This window comes from Ylistrum balloti, unplaced genomic scaffold, assembly GCF_031769215.1.
Source record: "Ylistrum balloti isolate Yb309-2 unplaced genomic scaffold, AGI_CSIRO_Ybal_v1 Utg369730, whole genome shotgun sequence".
Lineage (NCBI taxonomy): Eukaryota > Metazoa > Mollusca > Bivalvia > Pectinida > Pectinidae > Ylistrum > Ylistrum balloti.
This window is the reverse complement of record NW_026781945.1, coordinates 2,237,472-2,262,154: the sequence shown is the minus strand read 5'-3', so window position 1 is coordinate 2,262,154 and position 24,683 is coordinate 2,237,472. Positions and strand designations below refer to the sequence as shown.

The following is a 24,683-nucleotide window of genomic DNA, read 5'->3' as shown; positions in this document are numbered from 1 at the left end:
GCATTTAACAACCATAATGGCAAGTTCTAGTCCTCTATTCAGTTTTCCTGCTGGCTAGAATATGTCTTAACAGCTACTAAATACAATTCATATGGCATTCAATTAACCACGAATAACACGGACATGTTGTTGGAATCATGTTGCTAAGTGGAATGTTAGTGACATTCCTCAATAAATACACCGGATTTTTACGTTTTCACTAAATGCTAAATTTAGTAGTTTTCATCAAAAGTTTTAAATTATAAAAAAAGTAAGAAACATAAAACATAGCTCTGCAATCTTTAATTCGTTGTTGCTATGAACAACAGACGATAACAAAAAAATGATGTTTTGACTAATATCTTGGATTTACTGCCTTTTTGATGTTCCTCTCCCGTGTTTGGAAACTTAAAAAAAAGAACTTATTAAAATACAAACATGAATCGATATAAAGCATGATTATTTAGCAGAAATCAAAAAAAAGTACGGGATTACGTTTAAAATGCATACCTTCAAATATCTTCCAATCCGTGTATTAGGTCCGTGTTTACGCCAGTCACGTACCTGTATACAGGTAACATCTGGTCAAACAGGTTTTATCTCGTTCATATACCCTGATACGAACACAGAGGTCAAAGTTGAAATTACTGGTTACTTACAAAATGGTATAAATGTTGTAGAATTTTGTCATAAACAGGACTAACAAAAACATATTTTCATCGGTTCATTCTGTAGTACACAACATATTTCTAATGCAGTATCTGAGGTTGTAAGCCGCTATTATCCTACCGTAAACATGCTGTATCTGAGGCTGTACACAACCATTATCCTATTGTAAACATGCTGTATCTGAGGCTGTACACAACCATTATCCTACCGTAAACATGCTGTATCTGAGACTGTACACAGCCCGTATCTCTATAAACATGCTGTATCTGAGACTGTACACAGCCCGTATCTCTATAAACATGCTGTATCTGAGGCTGTACACAACCATTATCCTTCCGTAAACATGCTGTATCGGAGGCTGTACACAGCCATTATCCTACCGTAAACATGCTGTATCGGAGGCTGTACACAACCATTATCCTATTGGAAACATACTGTATCTGAGGCTGTACACAGCCATTATCCTACCGTAAACATGCTGTATCTGAGGCTGTACACAACCATTATCCTACCGTAAACATGCTGTATCGGAGGCTGTACACAGCCATTATCCTACCGTAAACATGCTGTATCTGAGGCTGTACACAACCATTATCCTAACGTAAACATACTGTATCTGAGGCTGTACACCACCATTATCCTACCGTAAACATGCTGTATCTGAGGCTGTACACAGCCATTATCCTACCGTAAACATGCTGTATCTGAGGCTGTACACACCTATATCCTACCGTAAACATGCTGTATCTGAGGCTGTACACAACCATTATCCTACCGTAAACATGCTGTATCTGAGGCTGTACACAACCATTATCCTACCGTAAACATGCTGTATCTGAGGCTGTACAAAACCATTATCGTACCGTAAACATGCTGTATATGAGACTGTACACCACCAATATTCTACCGTAAACATGCTGTATCTGAGACTGTACACCACCATTATCCTACCGTAAACATGCTGTATCTGAGACTGTACACCACCATTATCCTACCGTAAACATGCTGTATCTGAGGCTGTACACAACCATTATCCTACCGTAAACATGCTGTATCTGAGACTGTACACCACCAATATCCTACCGTAAACATGCTGTATCTGAGGCTGTACACAACCGTTATCCTACCGTAAACATGCTGTATCTGAGACTGTACACCACCAATATCCTACCGTAAACATGCTGTATCTGAGACTGTACACCACCTATATCCTACCGTAAACATGCTGTATCTGAGGCTGTACACAACCATTATCCTACCGTAAACATGCTGTATCTGAGGCTGTACACAGCCATTATCCTACCGTAAACATGCTGTATCTGAGGCTGTACACAGCCATTATCCTACCGTAAACATGCTGTATCTGAGGCTGTACACAGCCATTATCCTACCGTAAACATGCTGTATCTGAGACTGTACACAACCATTATCCTACCGTAAACATGCTGTATCTGAGGCTGTACAAAACCATTATCCTACCGTAAACTTGCTGTATCTGAGACTGTACACAGCCATTATCTCTATAAACATGCTGTATCTGAGGCTGTACACAGCCATTATCCTACCGTAAACATGCTGTATCTGACGCTGTACACAACCGTTATCCTACCGTAAACATGCTGTATCTGAGGCCTTAACCACCAATATCCTATCGTAAAACCACCAATATCCTACCGTAAACATGCTGTATCTGAGGCTGTACACAACCATTATCCTACCGTAAACATGCTGTATCTGAGGCTGTACACAACCATTATCCTACCGTAAACATGCTGTATCTGAGGCTGTACACAGCCATTATCCTACCGTAAACATACTGTATCTGAGGCTGTACACAGCCATTATCCTACCGTAAACATGCTGTATCGGAGGCTGTACACCACCAATATCCTGCTGTAAACATGCTGTATCTGAGGCTGTACACCACCAATATCCTATCGTAAACATGCTGTATCTGAGGCCTTAACCACCAATATCCTACCGTAAACATGCTGTATCTGAGGCTGTACACCACCATTATCCTATTGGAAACATGTTGTATCGGAGGCTGTACACAACCATTATCCTATTGGAAACATACTGTATCTGAGGCTGTACACAGCCATTATCCTACCGTAAACATGCTGTATCGGAGGCTGTACACAGCCATTATCCTACCGTAAACATGCTGTATCTGAGGCTGTACACAACCGTTATCCTACCGTAAACATGCTGTATCTGAGGCCTTAACCACCAATATCCTATCGTAAACATGCTGTATCTGAGGCTGTACACCACCAATATCCTACCGTAAACATGCTGTATATGAGACTGTACACAGCCCGTATCTCTATAAACATGCTGTATCTGAGGCTGTACACAACCATTATCCTACCGTAAACATGCTGTATCTGAGGCTGTACACAGCCATTATCCTACCGTAAACATGCTGTATCTGAGACTGTACACCACCAATATCCTACCGTAAACATGCTGTATCTGAGACTGTACACCACCAATATCCTACCGTAAACATGCTGTATCGGAGGCTGTACACAACCATTATCCTATTGGAAACATGCTGTATCTGAGGCTGTACAAAACCATTATCCTACCGTAAACTTGCTGTATCTGAGGTTGTACACAGCCATTATCCTACCGTAAACATGCTGTATCTGAGGCTGTACACAGCCAATATCCTACCGTAAACATGCTGTATCTGAGGCCTTAACCACCAATATCCTACCGTAAACATGCTGTATCTGAGGCTGTACACCACCAATATCCTACCGTAAACATGCTGTATCGGAGGCTGTACACAACCATTATCCTATTGGAAACATGCTGTATCTGAGGTTGTACACAGCCATTATCCTACCGTAAACATGCTGTATCTGAGGCTGTACACAGCCGTTATCCTACCGTAAACATGCTGTATTTGAGGCTGTATACAGCCCGTATCTCTATAAACATGCTGTATCTGAGGCTGTACACAACCATTATCCTACCGTAAACATACTGTATCTGAGGCTGTACACCACCATTATCCTACCGTAAACATGCTGTATCTGAGGCTCTACACAGCCATTATCCTACCGTAAACATACTGTATCTGAGGCTCTACACAGCCATTATCCTACCGTAAACATACTGTATCGGAGTCTGTACACAGCCATTATCTCTGTTAACTGTATCACATAAGGGATCTTGGACCTATATTTCGCTAGAAGGAAATTAATTCTTTCGACCTCCGTCTTTTTTTCTCGTTTTATATTTCTTAAACATGTTTGAATTAATATATATATTGTTGTTAGGAGGAAGCGATGGAAGTGAACATGTATACAGACGTATTAGGACATGGTACAAATGGGGTCATGGGTGATGTTCTATATTTAGTGTCCATATATCTGATATTGACCACTCTTGACCTGTCCATAACGAAATAGATAAGATATCACGCACATGATGTTTAGATCGTGTTGAGTTATATATCATTGTTTCATAACAATCAGATCAGAAGGTCAGACTAGGTCTGTTTGATCTACGTTATACAAGAGAATACTTAATATGTAGTACCAGAAGACAATACAAAGACACACATATTAATAGTACACTTTAATAAAACTTAGAATCAGTATGGAGAGGTAATTAGTAAAACTTAAACCAAACTTTTGAAGGCTAGGGGCGTTTGTTGTTTGTTGTTGTTTTACGTGTGTCAGGTTTGGGAAGTGGAGGAAAGCTGGAATTTCCGGAGAAATGAAATCGACCAACGTAGGCCTCAGACTAGCGACCCGACACGCGACCCATAGGTAGAGGGCTAATAATAAAGACGGTCAGATGAAACACTCTGACAGTTCAGTTCCATTCTAACTTAGACTAAGAAAAATCTAAACTGGTCGTGAAAAAGATTTATCTATCGAAATTTCTGTGTTTATTCAGATAAAATATTTATCTTCGTACCACATCGATCCGTCATATGATATGTAGTCATCAGTATCCGCAAGCTTCTGTTATTGACACGTACATTAAAGGGTCAAAAGTATTTCATTTCCAACAGCCCCTATATGTCATCCATATACAAGCACGTCAGCTTGTCACGTTTGGTCAATTATCAGCGATGTTTTTACCAAGTTTACTTATTACGCCTACATTACGGTCAAATTTTGGCTGAAAAGCCCTCATCTTTGTTGTAATATGTATCTCCATACAAGAATCCCTGAACAACATACTCTCAAACATTCTCTTATTCTTTTTACTGGTTTCGTCTTTTTCTGATCAAATACACGTTGATAATACCACGTATTTGGCAGTAACTGTCATCTAACTTTAAACAGCTGGGACAAGAAGTACACAGATTTCAACATTCGTAATTCATTCTATGATGGCCATCGTGTTCATTGTACCTATTGACCAATACAGATATTTTATGACCAACTAAACATTACTTAAATCAGATACCACGACACAATCCACAAAATAGAACGAAATATTTTCCATTCTGCCATCAGCAGATGAGAGTTTGGACATTACATGTAACGTGGATTCTGCAGTAAAGTCGTCAGAAGAACAATAATCGTCCTTGAAATATATTTACGCAATTTATTAAACTTTATCAGTTCAAATATCGCGTTGAATGATGTAATACTGAAATATGCCTGTTTTATCGGTGGAGACACCTACCGACTGTATCAATCTAAAGTTCGACAACCTTCTAAAGTTCGACGATGAGAGGAGAACAGGAGTGTGGCCAAAAATGACGATGAAGCCTTTCTCACGTACTGTCGGAAGTAACGCGGACAGTAAGACCTCTGCTTCAGCGGAAGTGACGACTTCCGAGTTCAGGAAACGGATGAAACAAGCATCAGCAGTTCCGGTTAGTATTTTAGGGAGCATGGCGTTTCCACAATACACTTCATCAACCCTTTCTTTAGAGAAGTCAGCCATTTGTTGACTAAGATCCTGGCCAATTGTATAACTTTCCGGGAATGCTTCCTTCAGAGTGGAAAGGAACATCCCCGTGGAGCATGCCGGGTCATAGAACCTTCCTGTTGTCATGTCAATAGTCTCTAGGAATTGAATAGTGTACTGCTTGAGTCGTTCCTCCCCACAGCTGAGCATGACATCATACGCGTCATCAACCTCCCATCCCTCTGCGGGAGAACATAGTTCCTTGCTATCGGATTCCCTGAGGAGTGGAAATGGACAGATTATCTCAACATAAGAAGAATCGCCTGCCATGATATCAGAAAACAGTTTCAGTTTCTCTGCATTATTTAAAGGGTAATAATGAACATGTACTTCGTTTTCTGTAATGCGTTCATCACAGTATAGACCTAGCAGCATATCTGCAGTCACCAAACTGCAATGGAGTTCTGGAATCTTCCCGGCAATCCAATAATCCGACAGAATTTTCCTTCCAACTAATCTCCGCGAACTCGATAAACCAGATCTCCCAACGTCAAGGAAAAACACACTTTGAGGAAATTCACAGAACCTTTCTATGATACGAGTTAAGTCTCTCTCCACGACAGTGTCCCAAGCAATCATCCTGGCTGGAGCAGTATTGGGCGAAATTTTGTTGTCCTCGTATCTTTGGAGTTCGTTTAGAATTAAAGTCAGACATTTCCTGTCAAATGGTTTGAATGAAGATTTAATCAACGTGTCTTGGAGAAGAATTTTCCCAACACCCCATTTACCAGATGATAGGAGTTTCCTCACTTTGAGAAAGTCTTTCCGGATTTCTGGGTCGTGAATGCTCTTGAAGATACCGTCGTAACTTGTAATGGCGTTCGTTCGGAGATCCGGGCCGTCGGCCATGATGATGGTGAACAAAATAATGTGTCTGTACTGCAGTAATGGTTATCTTAGTGTCGTTGACGGCAGAGTGGAACACCTGAACGTTCTCACAGACCGGGCCGACCGTCTTAAGATACAACGGCATAAATAATCAAAAGGAAAGGACAATGATTTTAAAAAAATAATAATAATAAAATGAAGGTGAAATTTATTGTTCAGTGTATCTAAAACTTTCTATATAGCATGAAAGCCTTAACATTCGTTTAAACATATCATATTTGTATTAGATATACAATGGAATTGGACGCAAATGATCAAACTATGTAATAATGAAAGAACCTACACATACATGTAACATGCTGTACATATTTTTTTTTCAATAGATTTGAATTGAAAGATACGTTTATGTATAATTTGTATTATTTTATCCTGATTTAATTACATACATATAACATTGTAGAAATCAGTGGTATTTATCGAGACTGTTTGCTATTTCATTGGGCAATATTTGTCTTTATTTTCAAAGCAAACCCTTAGCTTTGATTGATGAAAGTCCAGGTTCATAAAGTTTACAAAAAATGTTCATACTCCGATGATTTTTTTTAAGATTGGCCACAAAAGTTAAAATAAAATAACCTTAAAAAGGTCTTCGCATCAAATCCAGAAAGATAGTACGAATGGTATAATTTTTGAGAAATTTTGATTTGAATTAGAACATAACTTTAAACAGAGAAAGGAACATTTGATCATAAGAAACACCTACTTACCATTAGGAATACATTATCATTCACCTCCTTCCAGGAATATTAACGGCACCAGAAAGAGATAGCATACCATATATTCATTTAATGAAGTATGGTAATTATGGATAATGAAACATTATTGTTGTATTAATAAGAATTAAAGACGTAGCAATATTATATAAAAGTTAAATAATTCAAACATACAATTAGTGCCTTGTTGTTTTATTGTATTTTAAGAGTAAAAGCACACCTGTCTGAACTGTCGGTGTATTAACTGCGTCTTTTCGTAATTACCACTCAATAACAGAAAAATAGTGTCAGATGTGAAGACTTTCATGTCTATTTTTCCTCCCATGATGCATCGTTCTTGATGGCTGCCAGAGAGAGAATAATATGCGATAGAGAACGGTCAGACCTCTCAGTCTGAACATTTCTAGAAAGTTATCTCAAAAGATATAATTCTACTATCTCTTGATTAAGATACTTCAATCACAGGAAATGTCTTGTGGAGGGTTGTGTTTCCTCCATTGCAGGAGATGTCTTGTGGAGGGTTGTGGTTCCTCCATTGTAGGACATGTCTTGTGGAGGGTTGTGTTTCCTCCATTGCAGGACATGTCTTGTGGAGGGTTGTGTTTCCTCCATTGCAGGACATGTCTTGTGGAGGGTTGTGTTTCCTCCATTGCAGGACATGTCTTGTGGAGGGTTGTGTTTCCTCCATTGCAGGAGATGTCTTGTGGAGGGTTGTGGTTCCTCCATTGCAGGAGATGTCTTGTGGAGGGCTGTGGTTCCTCCATTGCAGGAGATATCTTGTGGAGGGTTGTGTTTCCTCCATTGCAGGAGATATCTTGTGGAGGGTTGTGGTTACTCCATTGCAGGAGATATCTTGTGGAAGGTTGTGGTTACTCCATTGCAGGACATGTCTTGTGGAGGGTTGTGGTTACTCCATTGCAGGACATGTCTTGTGGAGGGTTGTGGTTCCTCCATTGCAGGAGATATCATGAGGAAGGTTGGAATTCTCTGACCTTGAGATGTTGATATCCTGAGTTGATGATACATAAGATGATGCGTTTGGAGTGTCGGGTTACACTCACAATTCACATCTGTAAACGACTCAGGGACTACGATTTGTTGACCTCGAAGTCAAGGTCAAAATTTGACCACTGGCAAACTATGGCGGTAATCTTGACAATATCAACGAATGATACAGCTATAGACTGTTCTGCATGTCATCGACCAGCATAAAAACACCATTGTCACACCATTTTACCATCAGTTATCACTGATATCGCATTATATGATCTCGTATCTAGAGAACACGTCGGTGGTCGAAAAGTGAAAGTACAAAATGTAAACAAGGCGGTTAATGACTGTTTATTCAAAATTAATCTTCCGCAGGATAATCCATAACGTTCAAAAGTACCATTGCCCTTCATCTGTATATCTAAGACAAGTTCTGAAAAATGGCATTTAAATTGATACCTTCTCTGTCGGAGCACAAAAAGATTATTATTCACAGAGACAATGAATAATGGATTGACTTTAAGTAACGCTTTCGACATTTGTGGATAAAATTCATTGTAATTGACGAGGCAAGACAAAGTAATGTTTACAGTGGACCTGCATATATAACCGACCATGCCAGATATCAGTCAAAATCATGGCTTTCAGATAGGAATTTACATGGTATAAGAAAGGCGACGATGCGGGTCTGTAGCGCGAAGTGTTTATTATTATTATTTCATTCTAAACGGCCCGTCAACACATAAAAGGTCATTAGGGCCATCAAACGGTAAAACAAAAACAAAAAGGAAATAACATCAAACAAACTAAAAGGTAAAAATCTTAGATGGGTCAGAAATGATGGTTTCTTTCTATTTCATGTAATTCAATGTTTATACCAAAGCAGGACAACAGAACAAAATGACTACAGAAAAAATCTATAGAAATAGACAAAGACTATGATATAAGATTCATTGTGGTCCAATCTGTCACGTTTGGTGATCATATCTTAGCTATCCTATAAGCCATTTAACCAACTTTTCCATCGCTGTACGTATAGATTATTGCATGATTTTGAGTAACACGTGATTAATTGCACCTGTACGAAAGCCTATTGGGGTTATTACGTGAAATTATTGGCTATATAATACGGCGTAAGTGCTTCAGAGTATCAGATACTGACTAAAATTGGAGGGTGACAGTGAAGATTTTTGGCAATTTCTGGCGGGAGTTTACCTCAGGTTTGAATGCCAACATCTGGGTAATGGATATCATATAGGTGTAAGGCTAATGCCAATGTGAACTAAACATGTATCAGGTAGATACCGGGAAACGTGATAGTTCTAAGTTCCAGAACATCTTGAAAAAGTATCGTGGAATATATAGATTTTAAGCATACTGTACGTTTCGTTATAATAATCAAACATACATTTTTCATATGATTGGTAATGTCGGGGTAGTTTAAACAACAATGTTGTCGTTATATTTTTATCATAGTAGCGATAAGACAACTAAACGATAATTTTATCCCCAAGAGGATTTGATTCACATCTTGTTCCATTGTATGCTCTTTCTATTGTTTCACACAAGGTTCCAGTTAAAATATCGAGAGGTTTTCCGGGTAATCAATTGCAATGCATGCAATTTTAATTATGTTATGAACATCTTTTAATTTGGCAATTAGGTTTGATTGCCTATAAATTGTCTTTTTAAACTAAGGGGAACGATTAATATCTCCAACGCTATTCTTTGATTTGTCAAAAGGTGTTCAAGCTAGCTATTTCTCAAATGTTTGTTCCAAATATAATCCTCAAATATTACAAAAGAATGATGTTACGTGAAATGTAGTGACTACAGGTTATGCCTATATATTTTTTAAAATTGTTATATCAAGTTTGCCATCGAACTTACAACAAGTTTTTAACACAGTTGTACGATGGATAAATGAACTAAAACATGGCTGTCACATTTCTTTCTAATTGTGCTTGGATTCTTGAGTAGGTTAAGTCAGAGTTAGCTAAACTTGTTAATGAGTAAATTTAAAATATCTTATTTCTTTTTTGGCCTTAAAAAAATCCATTCTATGCATTTAACAGATATTTGTAGGGAGGGTCTTGCGCTTTAGTTCAGTTTATTTTCGTTTTACGTCCTGTTAACAGCCAGGGTCATTTAGGACGTGTCATGGTTGGACGGCGGAGGTAAGCCGAAGTACCCGGATATGAACCACCAACCTGCAGTCAGTACATGGCAACTGTCCCATGTGGCTCTCAAACTCGCGACCCAGTAGTGGAGGCCTAAAGCGGTTAAGACGTACAGTATATTTTTGGCTTGCGCGACTGCCTTCACTTTCACCAGAGGAAAAAACAAGGTACAAAATTGATCAATGGCATTATTTATTATCACCAAATGTAGGTACACTTACCAATTATCAGATATCAACATACGTAATGTATAAAGATATTCTTCATACAGACCAAGCATGACGACGAATAGTGACAAGACGGAAAATCAGCTTGGGATAGACCAAGTTCTAAGTAAAATCCCAATAAGTTGTCGTGCTTCATAATGATACTACATCTGTATTTAAAACTAGCCGACACCCCATATATATATAGTATGGTTTCGCGAAACTAACGCGATTTTAAAAATATTTTCCCCTACGAAAATGACCCTAAAAGGCTTTCGTACACCTGGCTATCTGTCGTGTTGATAAGTCTCGAGACACGAGAAATGATGCGATAACTGACTTACAGCATACTTCTCACATCGAACAAATAAAACGAGGACCCGATAACAGATCACCTTGTCATCCCCTTACAATATAATAGACACAGGGATTATCTTCCTATGAAGATGATTTGTGGATTTTTTAAAACTTAAAATCAGCAAATAAACTTTTATATAGATATCATTGATATTTCAACACAAAATATTTCAAGAGAATGAAAAAATATAGATCCTGGTTAATGGTCAGCATCAGAGAAGGATACAAGGGGGAAATATGTTCTGGAAAAAACAACAGTAACTTGTACATTCTGGTCAGGATTACCATTGTTTTAAGACTCAGGATACTATAATCGTTTTATACACGAGGTATTTTCAGTACAGCATTATTTTCTAAAAAAAAAAAAAAAAATGGTTGACATTTTCATGAAAAGGAAATTTTAAAATAATACTGACGACTGTTTGAAATGTATTGAAATCGAGGCTGTGTAATGACATTGGTTGTGAATCATATGTATTTTATCATAACTAATCACATACTCTCAACTGCTACAAATTTGAGTTTTCTATTGTTTTACTACATGCGAGTTAACTTTTTCCATTGCTGTTTTAAATCATAGTTAACTTTCTCATCGCTATACAAAATATGTACTGACTTTCTCATCGCTATACAAAATATGTGCTGACTTTCTCATCGCTATACAAAATATGTACTGACTTTCTCATCGCTATACAAAATATGTGCTGACTTTCTCATCGCTACACTAAATATGTACTGACTTTCCCATCGCTACACTAAAGATTAGTTGACTTAAGTATCTCAATCACTGTCGAATTAAAATCGCCCTTTATAATCAACGATAAATGCTTAATGAGTTACCACTATATCTACTATATGTAGGAATGAAATAAGATTCTTTGTTCCACAAAAATCTTACCTTAGATATAAGGCCATATACGCAGTCAACCCCACTATTCCTCTTGTCTGTCTGGACGTCTATAAATTATTTTGTTAGATATATTTTTAACAGTTCTCAGTGTGATAACCATCAATGACCTGTACTTTTTATTATACAGCGACATCTGGTTATAATAAAGGGGGACATGTTTAATATAGAAACACTGAGAGCACAACTTGTAAGTACTGTATCACATAGTCCATAAAATAATGGGTCTGTTTTTATTATTTAAATATTTGTTCCTAGTCTACTTCATTCGATTGTTGTAAATCATTGTTTATCCGAGATAGAAACAGCTGTATGATGCAGTATAATGCGTTGGTTTGTTCTACTGTATCTAATTCTAAATTTGTATTGAGAGATGCACATCTAAGCTGGTTTTAGTACAATTCCGTATATAATGTAAATCCTATGTGTCATGATTTGGCAAAGATGTTATTTTCTTAATTCATTGGTAATACATGGTGTCACCTTCGGTGCTATCCATTGTCATACCAGAAGTATACCAGAATTAATTAAACTAGATTTTATAATTCAGTATAAAAGTATTGATATACCTTTACATACATATTAGATAGTTACTGAATAGGTTCCAGTTTTACTGTATTAACACCAGTAGAAAAGGGATTGCGACGATAAGTGTCCCCACAGGGTACAGAATATCAACTCAACCGTTTTTCTCCATTTCTATTGACCTACATAGGGTAACCTTTTTTCTAGAATGATTACTTGTTGACGAGAGAACCTCTCTCGTGATTTATGTAATGAAATTTTCAGCTCTTCCTAAAATGTCTACACAATTGAGAACTAGGTAGTTTTATAATAGTGTAAAGGGAGTGGGCGTCACTGTAGACTCTCCCATCTCTGTTAATGGGAGATACAACGGACACCTCCCATTTCTATTAAAGGGAGGTTACAACTGTCACCTTCTATCTCTTATAAAGGGAGGTAACAGTGGACACCTTCCTAAACTACTCAAGGGAGATAACAGCAGATTCCTTTACAACTCTGTTAAATGGAAATCATAGCTGACTCTTTCCATCATTATTAAGGAAAGTAACAACGGATTTCTCCCTCCTTCGTTAAAGGGAGGTAACAGCGGACTCCTCCATCTGTTAAAGGGAGGTATCAGCGGATTCCTCCCTCCTCATTTAAAGGGAGGTAACAGCGGACTCCTCCATCTGTTAAAGGGAGGCAACAGCGGACTCCTCCTTCCTCTGTTAACGGGAGGTAACAGCGAACTCCTCATTCCTCTGTTAACAAGAGGTAACAGCGAACTCCTCCTTCCCCTTCCTCTGTTAACGAGAGGTAACAACGAACTCCTCCTTCCTCTGTTAAATGGAGGTAACAGCTAACTCCTCCCTTCTCTGTTAAAGGGAGGTAACAGCGGACTTCTCGTCCCTACATCAAAGGGAGGTAACAGGTGACGGCTCCCTCCTCTGTTAAAGGGAGGTAACATTTGGGCATATCAACTGTCCAATTGAAATATGTATTTAACAGGTTTTACGTTCTTTTTACGGCCATCGTTTTATTTCAGGCCTTTTTACTTTTCATCGGACGGTTACACTAGAAATCTACTACAGACCTTCATAAAGGTTTTGTCAAGTAGGATTCTCACAACCATCTTTACTGTTTGGTCTTTTAAATCGTTTTCACAACATAATCCTCGAAAATCACAAACCGTAATAAAGAAATTATCAAAACCATCTTCAGTATTAGCTTTATTTTAGTGTTTTTCACGAAAAGAACCGATCTTTTGTTAACCATAATATTTCTTGGAAAAGATCTTTGTCAGAATAATTAAACTAAAGCAGATTTTTTTTGTGTTTTATTTTGCTTGGTTCTTGGAAATATAAAATCATAATTGATGGTAACGTATGTCCTCTATTCATAAGTATGTGTAATTGTCCATTATAACTTCTATTACTCAATTCTGAGAGAGATATGTATAGTAAGTAAATGCAATTTCAAATACTGTCCGTTGTGTCAGGTGTGTAGTTGGTTGGTTGGTGACAGGGTTTAGATGATGTCTCGGTGTGTGTAGTTCTGTATTCAAGTGGTTATGTTTGGTTTTGTAGCCTCTAACCCAAGCACTTTCACTTGTACAGAGGTCATGTGACCTCTCCTCATGCTGCCCCATATCTTACAACCTGTACACACAGGGCTGGGCCAGAGCTGTCACTGCAGGTAAGTAGGTTCAGGACATTTTGACCTGCAGGTACTGTATATCAACCTTGTGGTGAAATAATTGTGGCTTTATTTTATCGTAATTAAGAGTACATATAATTGCGTCTTCTTCATTTATTCCGGTTCCTCCGTTAATATCAAAGTTACATAAACTATCTGGATGATGTAGTTTGTATGTGACATGAAATGTAATACGCCTCTAGATGATGTAGTTTGTATGTGACATGAAATGTAATACGCCTCGATATGATGTAGTTTGTATGTGACATGAAATGTAATACACCTCGATATGATGTAGTTTGTATGTGACATGAAATGTAATACGCCTCGAGATGATGTAGTTTGTATGTGACATGAAATGTAATACGCCTCGAGATGATGTAGTTTGTATGTGACATGAAATGTAATACGCCTCGAGATGATGTAGTTTGTATGTGACATGAAATGTAATACGCCTCGAGATGATGTAGTTTGTATGTGACATGAAATGTAATACGCCTCGATATGATGTAGTTTGTATGTGACATGAAATGTAAAACGCCTCGAGATGATGTAGTTTATGTGTGACATGAAATGTAATACGCCTCGAGATGATGTAGTTTATGTGTGACATGTGACATGAAATGTAATGTGACCTGAAATGTAATACGCCTCGAGATGATGTAGTTTGTATGTGACATGAAATGTAATACGCCTCGAGATGATGTAGTTTGTGAGGGCCATGAAATGTAAAACGCCTCGAGATGATGTAGTTTATGTGTGACATGAAATGTAAAACGCCTCGATATGATGTAGTTTGTATGTGACCTGAAATGTAATACGCCTCGAGATGATGTAGTTTGTATGTGACATGAAATGTAATTCGCCTCGAGATGATGTAGTTTATGTGTGACATGAAATGTAAAACGCCTCGATATGATGTAGTTTGTATGTGACATGAAATGTAATTCGCCTCGAGATGATGTAGTTTGTATGTGACATGAAATGTAATACGCCTCGATATGATGTAGTTTGTATGTGACATGAAATGTAATACGCCTCGATATGATGTAGTTTGTATGTGACATGAAATGTAATTCGCCTCGAGATGATGTAGTTTGTATGTGACATGAAATATAATACGCCTCGAGATGATGTAGTTTGTATGTGACATGAAATGTAATACGCCTCGAGATGATGTAGTTTGTATGTGACATGAAATATAATACGCCTCGAGATGATGTAGTTTGTATGTGACCTGAAATGTAATACGCCTCGATATGATGTAGTTTGTATGTGACATGAAATATAATACGCCTCGAGATGATGTAGTTTGTATGTGACATGAAATGTAATTCGCCTCGAGATGATGTAGTTTGTATGTGACATGAAATATAATACGCCTCGAGATGATGTAGTTTGTATGTGACATGAAATGTGATACGCCTCGAGATGATGTAGTTTGTATGTGACATGAAATGTAATACGCCTCGAGATGATGTAGTTTATATGTGCCATGAAATGTAAAACGCCTCGAGATGATGTAGTTTATATGTGACATGAAATGTAAAACGCCTCGAGATGATGTAGTTTGTATGTGACATGAAATGTAATACGCCACTGTATGATGTAGTTTGTATGTGACATGAAATATAATACGCCTCGAGATGATGTAGTTTGTATGTGACATGAAATGTAAAACGCCACTGTATGATGTAGTTTGTATGTGACATGAAATGTAAAACGCCACTGTATGATGTAGTTTGTATGTGACATGAAATGTAATACGCCACTGTATGATGTAGTTTGTATGTGACATGAAATGTAATACGCCTCGAGATGATGTAGTTTGTATGTGACATGAAATGTAAAACGCCACTGTATGATGTAGTTTGTATGTGACATGAAATGTAAAACGCCACTGTATGATGTAGTTTGTATGTGACATGAAATGTAATACGCCACTGTATGATGTAGTTTGTATGTGACATGAAATGTAAAACGCCACTGTATGATGTAGTTTGTATGTGACATGAAATGTAAAACGCCTCTGTATGATGTAGTTTGTATGTGACATGAAATGTAATACGCCTCGAGATGATGTAGTTTATATGTGACATGAAATGTAATACGCCACTGTATGATGTAGTTTGTATGTGACATGAAATGTAATACGCCTCGAGATGATGTTGCCAATATCAGCTTTATGTACGATTCACATTGTATCAAGTATAATGTAATGTTTTTCTAAATAATATGATATTAAGTTTATATCGTGATGTCCGTTAACTGTTTTGTTGATATGTGTTACTATGCTAATGTATGTCACTGGTTGTGTATATGTTCTTTTGTTTTTTAGGGTTTTAAATATCATATGAACTTGAGAACTGAAGAAGAACTGACATCGTTTTTGTTCCGCCGACTCTGTCCACATCCTATCTGTGTTTCATTGGCATAGTGAAACATTCAGCATTCTTGTCTTTGTTTTTATTGTTATTATTTATGTGTCTTGTAGAAAATGACAAGTCTGTGATAAATAGTTATACACAACGACTGTATCCATAATCACTAAGTCGATAGTAAGAGAAATCCAGTAGAAACAGGAAAAGTTGAACGTGGATGTGATCAAGAAATATTCACACTGCCAGAGTATTTATCTTCAGGTTAGATAACTCCTGAAGATGTTCCTTGTATCACCCTGGCAACAGAAACCTTGTCAAAGATTACCCACACAGATATTTTCAGGTTATCATTTGACCGCCGCCATGGTTTTCCTGGCCAGAAGAAGGTGATACGGTTGAATGTCATGGTCGACAGTTTCTGGGACATTGACGATCAAAGAATGTCTTCATAGCCTATTAAAGTGTCTACAAACCCTTGCATTAGCTGATAGGATTTATTCAATTCAAATTACAGGCATGCAAACACACTTTAGGGTCTAAATTTTTTTCTTTTATCATTTTCGAGACTGCTACACTGCCATAAAACCCGATAGGTACGCGTACTTGGAATTTCGTGTGCCTTTCGCTACAGAATCTAAACAATTAATATTGTCACTCCAAACTTTGACTGATAACTTTTATTCTGATATGTCGCACATGACCCGTATGTCTGTGCCGTTTGTTCAATAAATCTAAAACGGTGATGATATTAAATTGTCGTTTACATTTCACTCGAGATATTTTACGCTCGGATTACTTTAAACCGTGGACTGCATTAAATGAGACTTTCATCTTGGACAAGCTGTTTGAGCGGGATGAAGGGAAGATAAAACACATCAAATAAAAGCTACATATAGACGTCCTGTTTCTCACGTGTAATCCACATACTTGTAGACAAAATTACAGTGTGTGTTGTAACACTGTATGAGTACATGTGAAAGTATATTGACGAAAGTTAACTGGTTACAATGACTAGAAAGATAAATAGATAGATAGATAGATAGATACAAGTACACTGAATACTACAGAAGGATATCTGTTCTACGGTGCACAAGTTAGAACCCTGTGCAATACAAATTTTAGAGTAACAGCAGTCAAAGTATTAAAAAGCACCATAGAGTGGTTTCCTCCGAAAGTAGACCGTAATGCTTGGGCCTAAGGACTTGAAATCTAGGAGACGACCATCAGAAATGATCAAAATCAAATATCAAAATAAAGGTTGCCTAAAACCAAAGAAATTTCATAATTATCAATCACAGAACATCAAGAAAGAACGAATTAAAAGATGGCCTGAAAGTTAGGGTAAACTTTGGTGACTAAAATGACCCTATAGTTGGTTAGATATCTTGATGATAATGCTGACTCTAGATAATTTGTGTTAATTACACTGACTAGTTACTTAATATCTGTGAGGCACAGTGACTAGTTACTTAATATCTGTGTGGCACAGTGACTAGTTACTGGATATCTGTATGGTACAGTGACTAGTTACTGGATATCTGTGTGGCACAGTGGGTAGTAACTAGATATCTGTGTGGTACAGTGACTAGTTACTGGATATCTGTGTGGCACAGTGATAAGTTACTGGATATCTGTGAGGAACAGTGACTAGTTACTGGATATCTGTGAGGTACAGTGACTAGTTACTAGATATCTGTGTGGTACAGTGACTAGTTACTGGATATCTGTGTGGCACAGTGATAAGTTACTGGATATCTGTGTGGCACAGTGATAAGTTACTGGATATCTGTGTGGCATAGTGACTAGTTACTGGATATCTGTGTGGCACAGTGACTAGTTACTGGATATCTGTGTGGCACAGTGACTAGTTACTGGATATCTGTGTGGCACAGTGACTAGTTACTGGATATCTGTAAGGCACAGTGACTAGTTACTGGATATATGTAAGGCACAGTGACTAGTTACTGAATATCTGTAAGGCACAGTGACTAGTTACTGGATATCTTTGAATAACTGTGACTAGTATTCTGTGTGACTAGTATTCTGTATGACAAGTATTCTCTGTGTGACTAGTATTCTCTGTGACTATAATTTTGAGTAAATCACAATGACAAGTGACGAGATAACTACAATGACTTTGTGACTAATTATCTGCTGCGCTGTCGAGACATGTACAAAGAGTGTAAGAATGGCCACGCAATAAGACCTCCACTGATGGAGCTAGACAGTGAATGTTAGAGAGATACGTTATTGTGTTTACAGAGGATCAGGCCAGACATTAAACGTGAACAGGGGAACGTACAGGTAAAAGATAGACCCTTCATAACTTGGTCTCCAAAGTGAACGTTTATCAATGGAGAAAAAGTCAGAGGTGAATTCAAGCACTGAAGATAGGAGCCACATAGTTCCGTTGGTATTATACTGGACCAGATGCTCAGGTACAATCGCTAAGGCTGGTTTTGTATGATCTAGGTTCGGTATTACAGAAAGCTAGTAACACAGACGAAAATATGACATAAAACCAATCAATACTTAAATCAAATTTGAATTGTTATCAATACGGCTTGACACCTACTTTTTATTTACTTTATTCACAAGTGAAATTTTAATAGATACACAACACTCTTGTTTCATTCCCAATCCTCTGTTTCGGTATGTCATATTATAACAAAAGAATACTGTTTTTGTTGTGTATAATGAGAAAGACATATACTTTATGGAACAGCATGCAAACGGTTTACTTTTTATAGAACCCTGTAGGACTTGTGTTGTAATGGGATGTCTTCATATACATCAGATATGTATTATATGTAAGTACTGTAGATACCCATGGTGTATATCAATGTTGCAGAATTCAGGGTCCGGTATCACAAGTTCTTTCTTGTAGTGACATGCATTATATAGCGTTTAATTTGTCTAATATGATAATAATATAATATTAAGACAAAAATATGCACAAGAAGCTTTCACACAGGGAATGGTGGACCTAACTCCCAAAATTGACTTGGACAGCTGAGGGGGCTAACACACAAAATATAGACACTGACTCATTGAATCGAAATAATTAAAGACATTTACTCAGTGAACCGAAGCGCTCAAACACAAAAACTGACTCAATAAAGAGAAATGATGACTTGTTGAACATATTTGTTAAAAGTCCTTTAGAATTCTAGGACTCATCGCTAAGGACCTCCCGTCCTTTAGGACTCATCAGTAAAGGCGTTACGCCCTTTGGAACTCATCAGTAAAGGCCTTACGCCCTTTGGAACTCATAAGTAAAGGCCTTACACCTTTTGGGTCTCATCAGTAAAGGAATTCCGCCCTTTGGGATTCATCAATAAAGGACTTCCGCCCTTTGGGACTCACAGTAAGGGCATTTTGTCATTTAGGACTCATCAGTAAAGTCCGTCCTTTAGAACTGCAGGACTCATCAGTAAAGTCCTTTCTTCCTCTAGGACTCTCTAGGACTCATCAGTAAAGGCCTTACACCCTTTGGGACTCATCAGTAAAGTCCTTTCTTCCTTTAGGACTCAACAGTTAGGACTCATCAGTAAAGGACAGTCTGTCCTTTAGAACTGCAGGACTCGTCAGTAAAAGCATTGCGACCTTTGTTAGAGCATCCGCCTTTTTCGCCTAAGCTCGCTCCATTAATATTTCATCTATTCCCAAATTTGAAAAAAGGTCATTTCTGGAACCCACTTTCGGACAGATGATGACGTCATATATGTAGTGGAGGGCTTTCTGAATGGTCAAGAAAAGGTGAAGTATTTTGATACTGAAGGGGATTATGTTGAAAAATAAGCAATATGTCCGCCAAAAGTAAAACGCTTACAACTTGTCAATCAGACCTCGTATGCCGGAAAACTAGTTAACGAAGATGATCGTGAGAAAAACTATCGTGAAACGGTATGTGTGACAACCACGTTAACTAATATACTATGGCTGCTTGTTTTCGTAACAGGATATCAACATCATGTATTTCATCCAGCTCTGATATCTCATCCTGCGAGATACAATTGAGTGCTATGGTAACCCCCTCCGTTCTGTGAAATACAGGTGAGTGCTATGGTAACCCCCTCCGTTCTGTGAAATACAGGTGAGTGCTATGGTAACCCCCTCCGTTCTGTGAAATACAGGTGAGTGCTATGGTAACACCCTCCGTTTTGCGAGATACAATTGAGTGCTATGGTAACACCCTCCGTTATGCGAGATACAATTGAGTGCTATGGTAACCGCCTCTGCTTGCCTTATCTGATATTTTCTTATTACCGTTGTTAACCTTAGTCTTAAATTGTCATTTTCTAATGCCATTACAGAATGAATTGGTACTTGAGGCAAAGACAATAATCTTCATAACATAAGACAACGATAAAAACTATTACGTAGTATGCTGGGAAGATGTTGGCTGTATTCGGAATGTGTAACTACTATATTTCATATCAACTGTTACACTACATCACATTGATGTTATATAATAATAAGGTGTCCGATATTTATACTACATCACATTGATGTTATATCATAATAAGGTGTCCGATATTTATACTACATCACATTGATGTTATATCATAATAAGGTGTCCGATATTTATACTACATCACATTGATGTTATATCATAATAAGGTGTCCGATATTTATACTACATCACATTGATGTTATATCATAATAAGGTGTCCGATATTTATACTACATCACATTGATGTTATATCATAATAAGGTGTCCGATATTTATACTACATCACATTGATGTTATATCATAATAATAAGATGTTATATCATAATAAGTGTCCGATATTTATACTACATCACATTGATGTTATATCATAATAAGGTGTCCGATATTTATACTACATCACATTGATGTTATATCATCACATCACATTGATGTTATATCATAATAAGGTGTCCGATATTTATACTACATCACATTGATGTTATATCATAATAAGGTGTCCGATATTTATACTACATCACATTGATGTTATATCATAATAAGGTGTCCGATATTTATACTACATCACATTGATGTTATATCATAATAAGGTGTCCGATATTTATAGTACATCACATTGATGTTATATCATAATAAGGTGTCCGATATTAATAGTACATCACATTGATGTTATATCATAATAAGGTGTCCGATATTTATACTACATCACATTGATGTTATATCATAATAAGGTGTCCGATATTTATACTACATCACATTGATGTTATATCATAATAAGGTGTCCGATATTTATACTACATCACATTGATGTTTTTACATCTGGTGATCACGTTCGTATCACACGGAATCCACTATACACAAAAGTGTAGCTATGCGTACATTGACCATTAAGATTTGTATGATACTGACAACAATTATACTTATTACAATACATACTCCATACTCTCATGTCCAAATAGAAAGATGTTCTCTGAATTATACACATGTATACTCACACGTTTCCTGATGATGATGTATCTCACATGACTCAGAATTCAACAATCACTAATTCAAGATTTCTCCAAATAGAACACCGTCTCCTTGTGTTTATATGTATATTTAGGGGATCAATTTAAAACATATTTACAAATGTGAAGGCTGCACCAGAATTTAAATATTTGATATGGTGTTCATATTTGGTAAATATGTCGTGACACCAGTTCGCAGTGCATGTTACAGGATACGTGCTAGACAAGAGCGGTAGAAGGTAGGAATTTTATCATATGTATTTAGTGAATAAAATAAAATATCTAAAAAAATAACAATAAATGACTAGATGTATATATCACAGAAGAAGTATAATTATATAATTTTTGTTTTCCCGTAGTTAACAAACGTAGGTAATATATTACTATGCCATGTAATTGTAAGTAGTGTTATTTGATTTTTTTTAAATAATACGAAAGAAACTCAATCGACAACTGGTCTTTTCACCTTCTGTTTTAACAAACTCGTCAGAAGTTTTATTGAGAAACCATATACCTTCCATCTGCAATCTCATAGATTGTACAACAGCCTCGAGTGATTAACACCTTTTAATATAAATTTAAAGTTGGATGCAGTAAAGCCACACAAAGAATAAGAGAACATATCTTACTGCAATTTCCGTTAACAAGTCTGTCCAGATGAGGAAACACACAAGGAAAGAGTGCCCTTTAATACAAACTTAGAAATATTGGGGTCAAATGCTGGTCTTTCTAGGGCTCGTCAAAGAAGTGGTGATAACATGGTCAAGGAAATGGATATGTTTAGAGCGTCACGTATCAGTAACTAATAAGTAATTCATTAATGTATGAGATAAAAATTTCACCAGGTTGAACGAGGCTGTATATTGGACAAGACTATATTTTGCGTACACAAACTACCAACCAGATGTCACGTCGATATCTGTATAATTGAGTGTTTATTTCAGTTTTTGTCAAGTATTGGACATGGATTCTATAGTCAAAGATCTCTAGGGTACTTAATATGTTTATTTCTGTTAAGGTCTATGACTGGGCGTGTGTTTCTGTTAATTTCTATGATTGGGCATGTGTTGTTTCTGTTAATTTCTGTGATTAGGCATGTGTTGTTTCTGTTAATTTCTATGATTGGGCATGTGTTGTTTCTGTTAATTTCTATGATTGGGCATGTGTTGTTTCTGTTAATTTCTATGATTGGGCATGTGTTGTTTCTGTTAATTTCTATGATTGGGCATGTGTTGTTTCTGTTAATTTCTGTGATTGGGCATGTGTTGTTTCTGTTAATTGCTGTGATTGGGCATGTGTTGTTTCTGTTAATTTCTATGATTGGGCATGTGTTGTTTCTGTTAATTTCTATGATTGGGCATGTGTTGTTTCTGTTAATTGCTGTGATTGGGCATGTGTTGTTTTGTTATGATTGGGCATGTGTTGTTTCTGTTAATTGCTGTGATTGGGCATGTGTTGTTTTTGTTAATTGCTGTTATTGGGTATGTGTTGTTTCTGTTAATTTCTATGATTGGGCATGTGTTGTTTCTGTTAATTTCTGTGATTGGGCATGTGTTGTTTCTGTTAATTTCTATAATTGGGCATGTGTTGTTTCCGCATGATTGGGCATGTGTTGTTTCTGTTAATTTCTATGATTGGGCATGTGTTGTTTCTGTTAATTTCTATGATTGGGCATGTGTTGTTTCTGTTAATTTCTATGATTGGGCATGTGTTGTTTCTGTTAATTTCTGTGATTGGGCATGTGTTGTTTTTGTTAATTGCTGTTATTGGGCATGTGTTGTTTCTGTTAATTTCTATGATTGAGCATGTGTTGTTTCTGTTAATTTCTGTGATTGGGCATGTGTTGTTTCTGTTAATTTCTATGATTGGGCATGTGTTGTTTCTGTTAATTTCTATGATTGGGCATGTGTTGTTTCTGTTAATTTCTATGATTGGGCATGTGTTGTTTCTGTTAATTTCTATGATTGGGCATGTGTTGTTTCTGTTAATTTCTATGATTGGGCATGTTTTGTTTCTGTTAATTTCTATGATTGGGCATGTGTTGTTTCTGTTAATTTCTGTGATTAGGCATGTGTTGTTTCTGTTAATTGCTGTGATTGGGCATGTGTTGTTTCTGTTAATTTCTATGATTGGGCATGTGTTGTTTCTGTTAATTTCTATGATTGGGCATGTGTTGTTTCTGTTAATTGCTGTGATTGGGCATGTGTTGTTTTTGTTAATTTCTATGATTGGGCATGTGTTGTTTCTGTTAATTGCTGTGATTGGGCATGTGTTGTTTTTGTTAATTGCTGTTATTGGGCATGTGCTGTTTCTGTTAATTTCTATAATTGGGCATGTGTTGTTTCTGTTAATTTCTATGATTGGGCATGTGTTGTTTCTGTTAATTTCTATGATTGGGCATGTGTTGTTTCTGTTAATTGCTGTGATTGGGCATGTGTTGTTTTTGTTAATTTCTATGATTGGGCATGTGTTGTTTCTGTTAATTGCTGTGATTGGGCATGTGTTGTTTTTGTTAATTGCTGTTATTGGGCATGTGTTGTTTCTGTTAATTTCTATGATTGGGCATGTGTTGTTTCTGTTAATTTCTGTGATGGGGCATGTGTTGTTTCTGTTAATTTCTATAATTGGGCATGTGTTGTTTCCGTTCATTTCTATGATTGGGCATGTGTTGTTTCTGTTAATTTCTATGATTGGGCATGTGTTGTTTCTGTTAATTTCTGTGATTGGGCATGTGTTGTTTTTGTTAATTGCTGTTATTGGGCATGTGTTGTTTCTGTTAATTTCTATGATTGGGCATGTGTTGTTTT

The 24,683-nt window shown here is 37.0% G+C and overlaps 1 protein-coding gene across 1 annotated transcript; it reads right to left on the bottom strand.

Moving 5' to 3' along the window:
* Positions 1-5,244: 5,244 nt before the first annotated feature.
* Positions 5,245-6,444, bottom strand: LOC132565684 (isonocardicin synthase-like). The gene has a single exon (XM_060230380.1). The coding sequence runs from the start codon at positions 6,442-6,444 to the stop codon at positions 5,245-5,247; it is 1,200 nt and encodes a 399-aa protein (XP_060086363.1).
* Between the last annotated feature and the right edge of the window lie 18,239 nt (positions 6,445-24,683).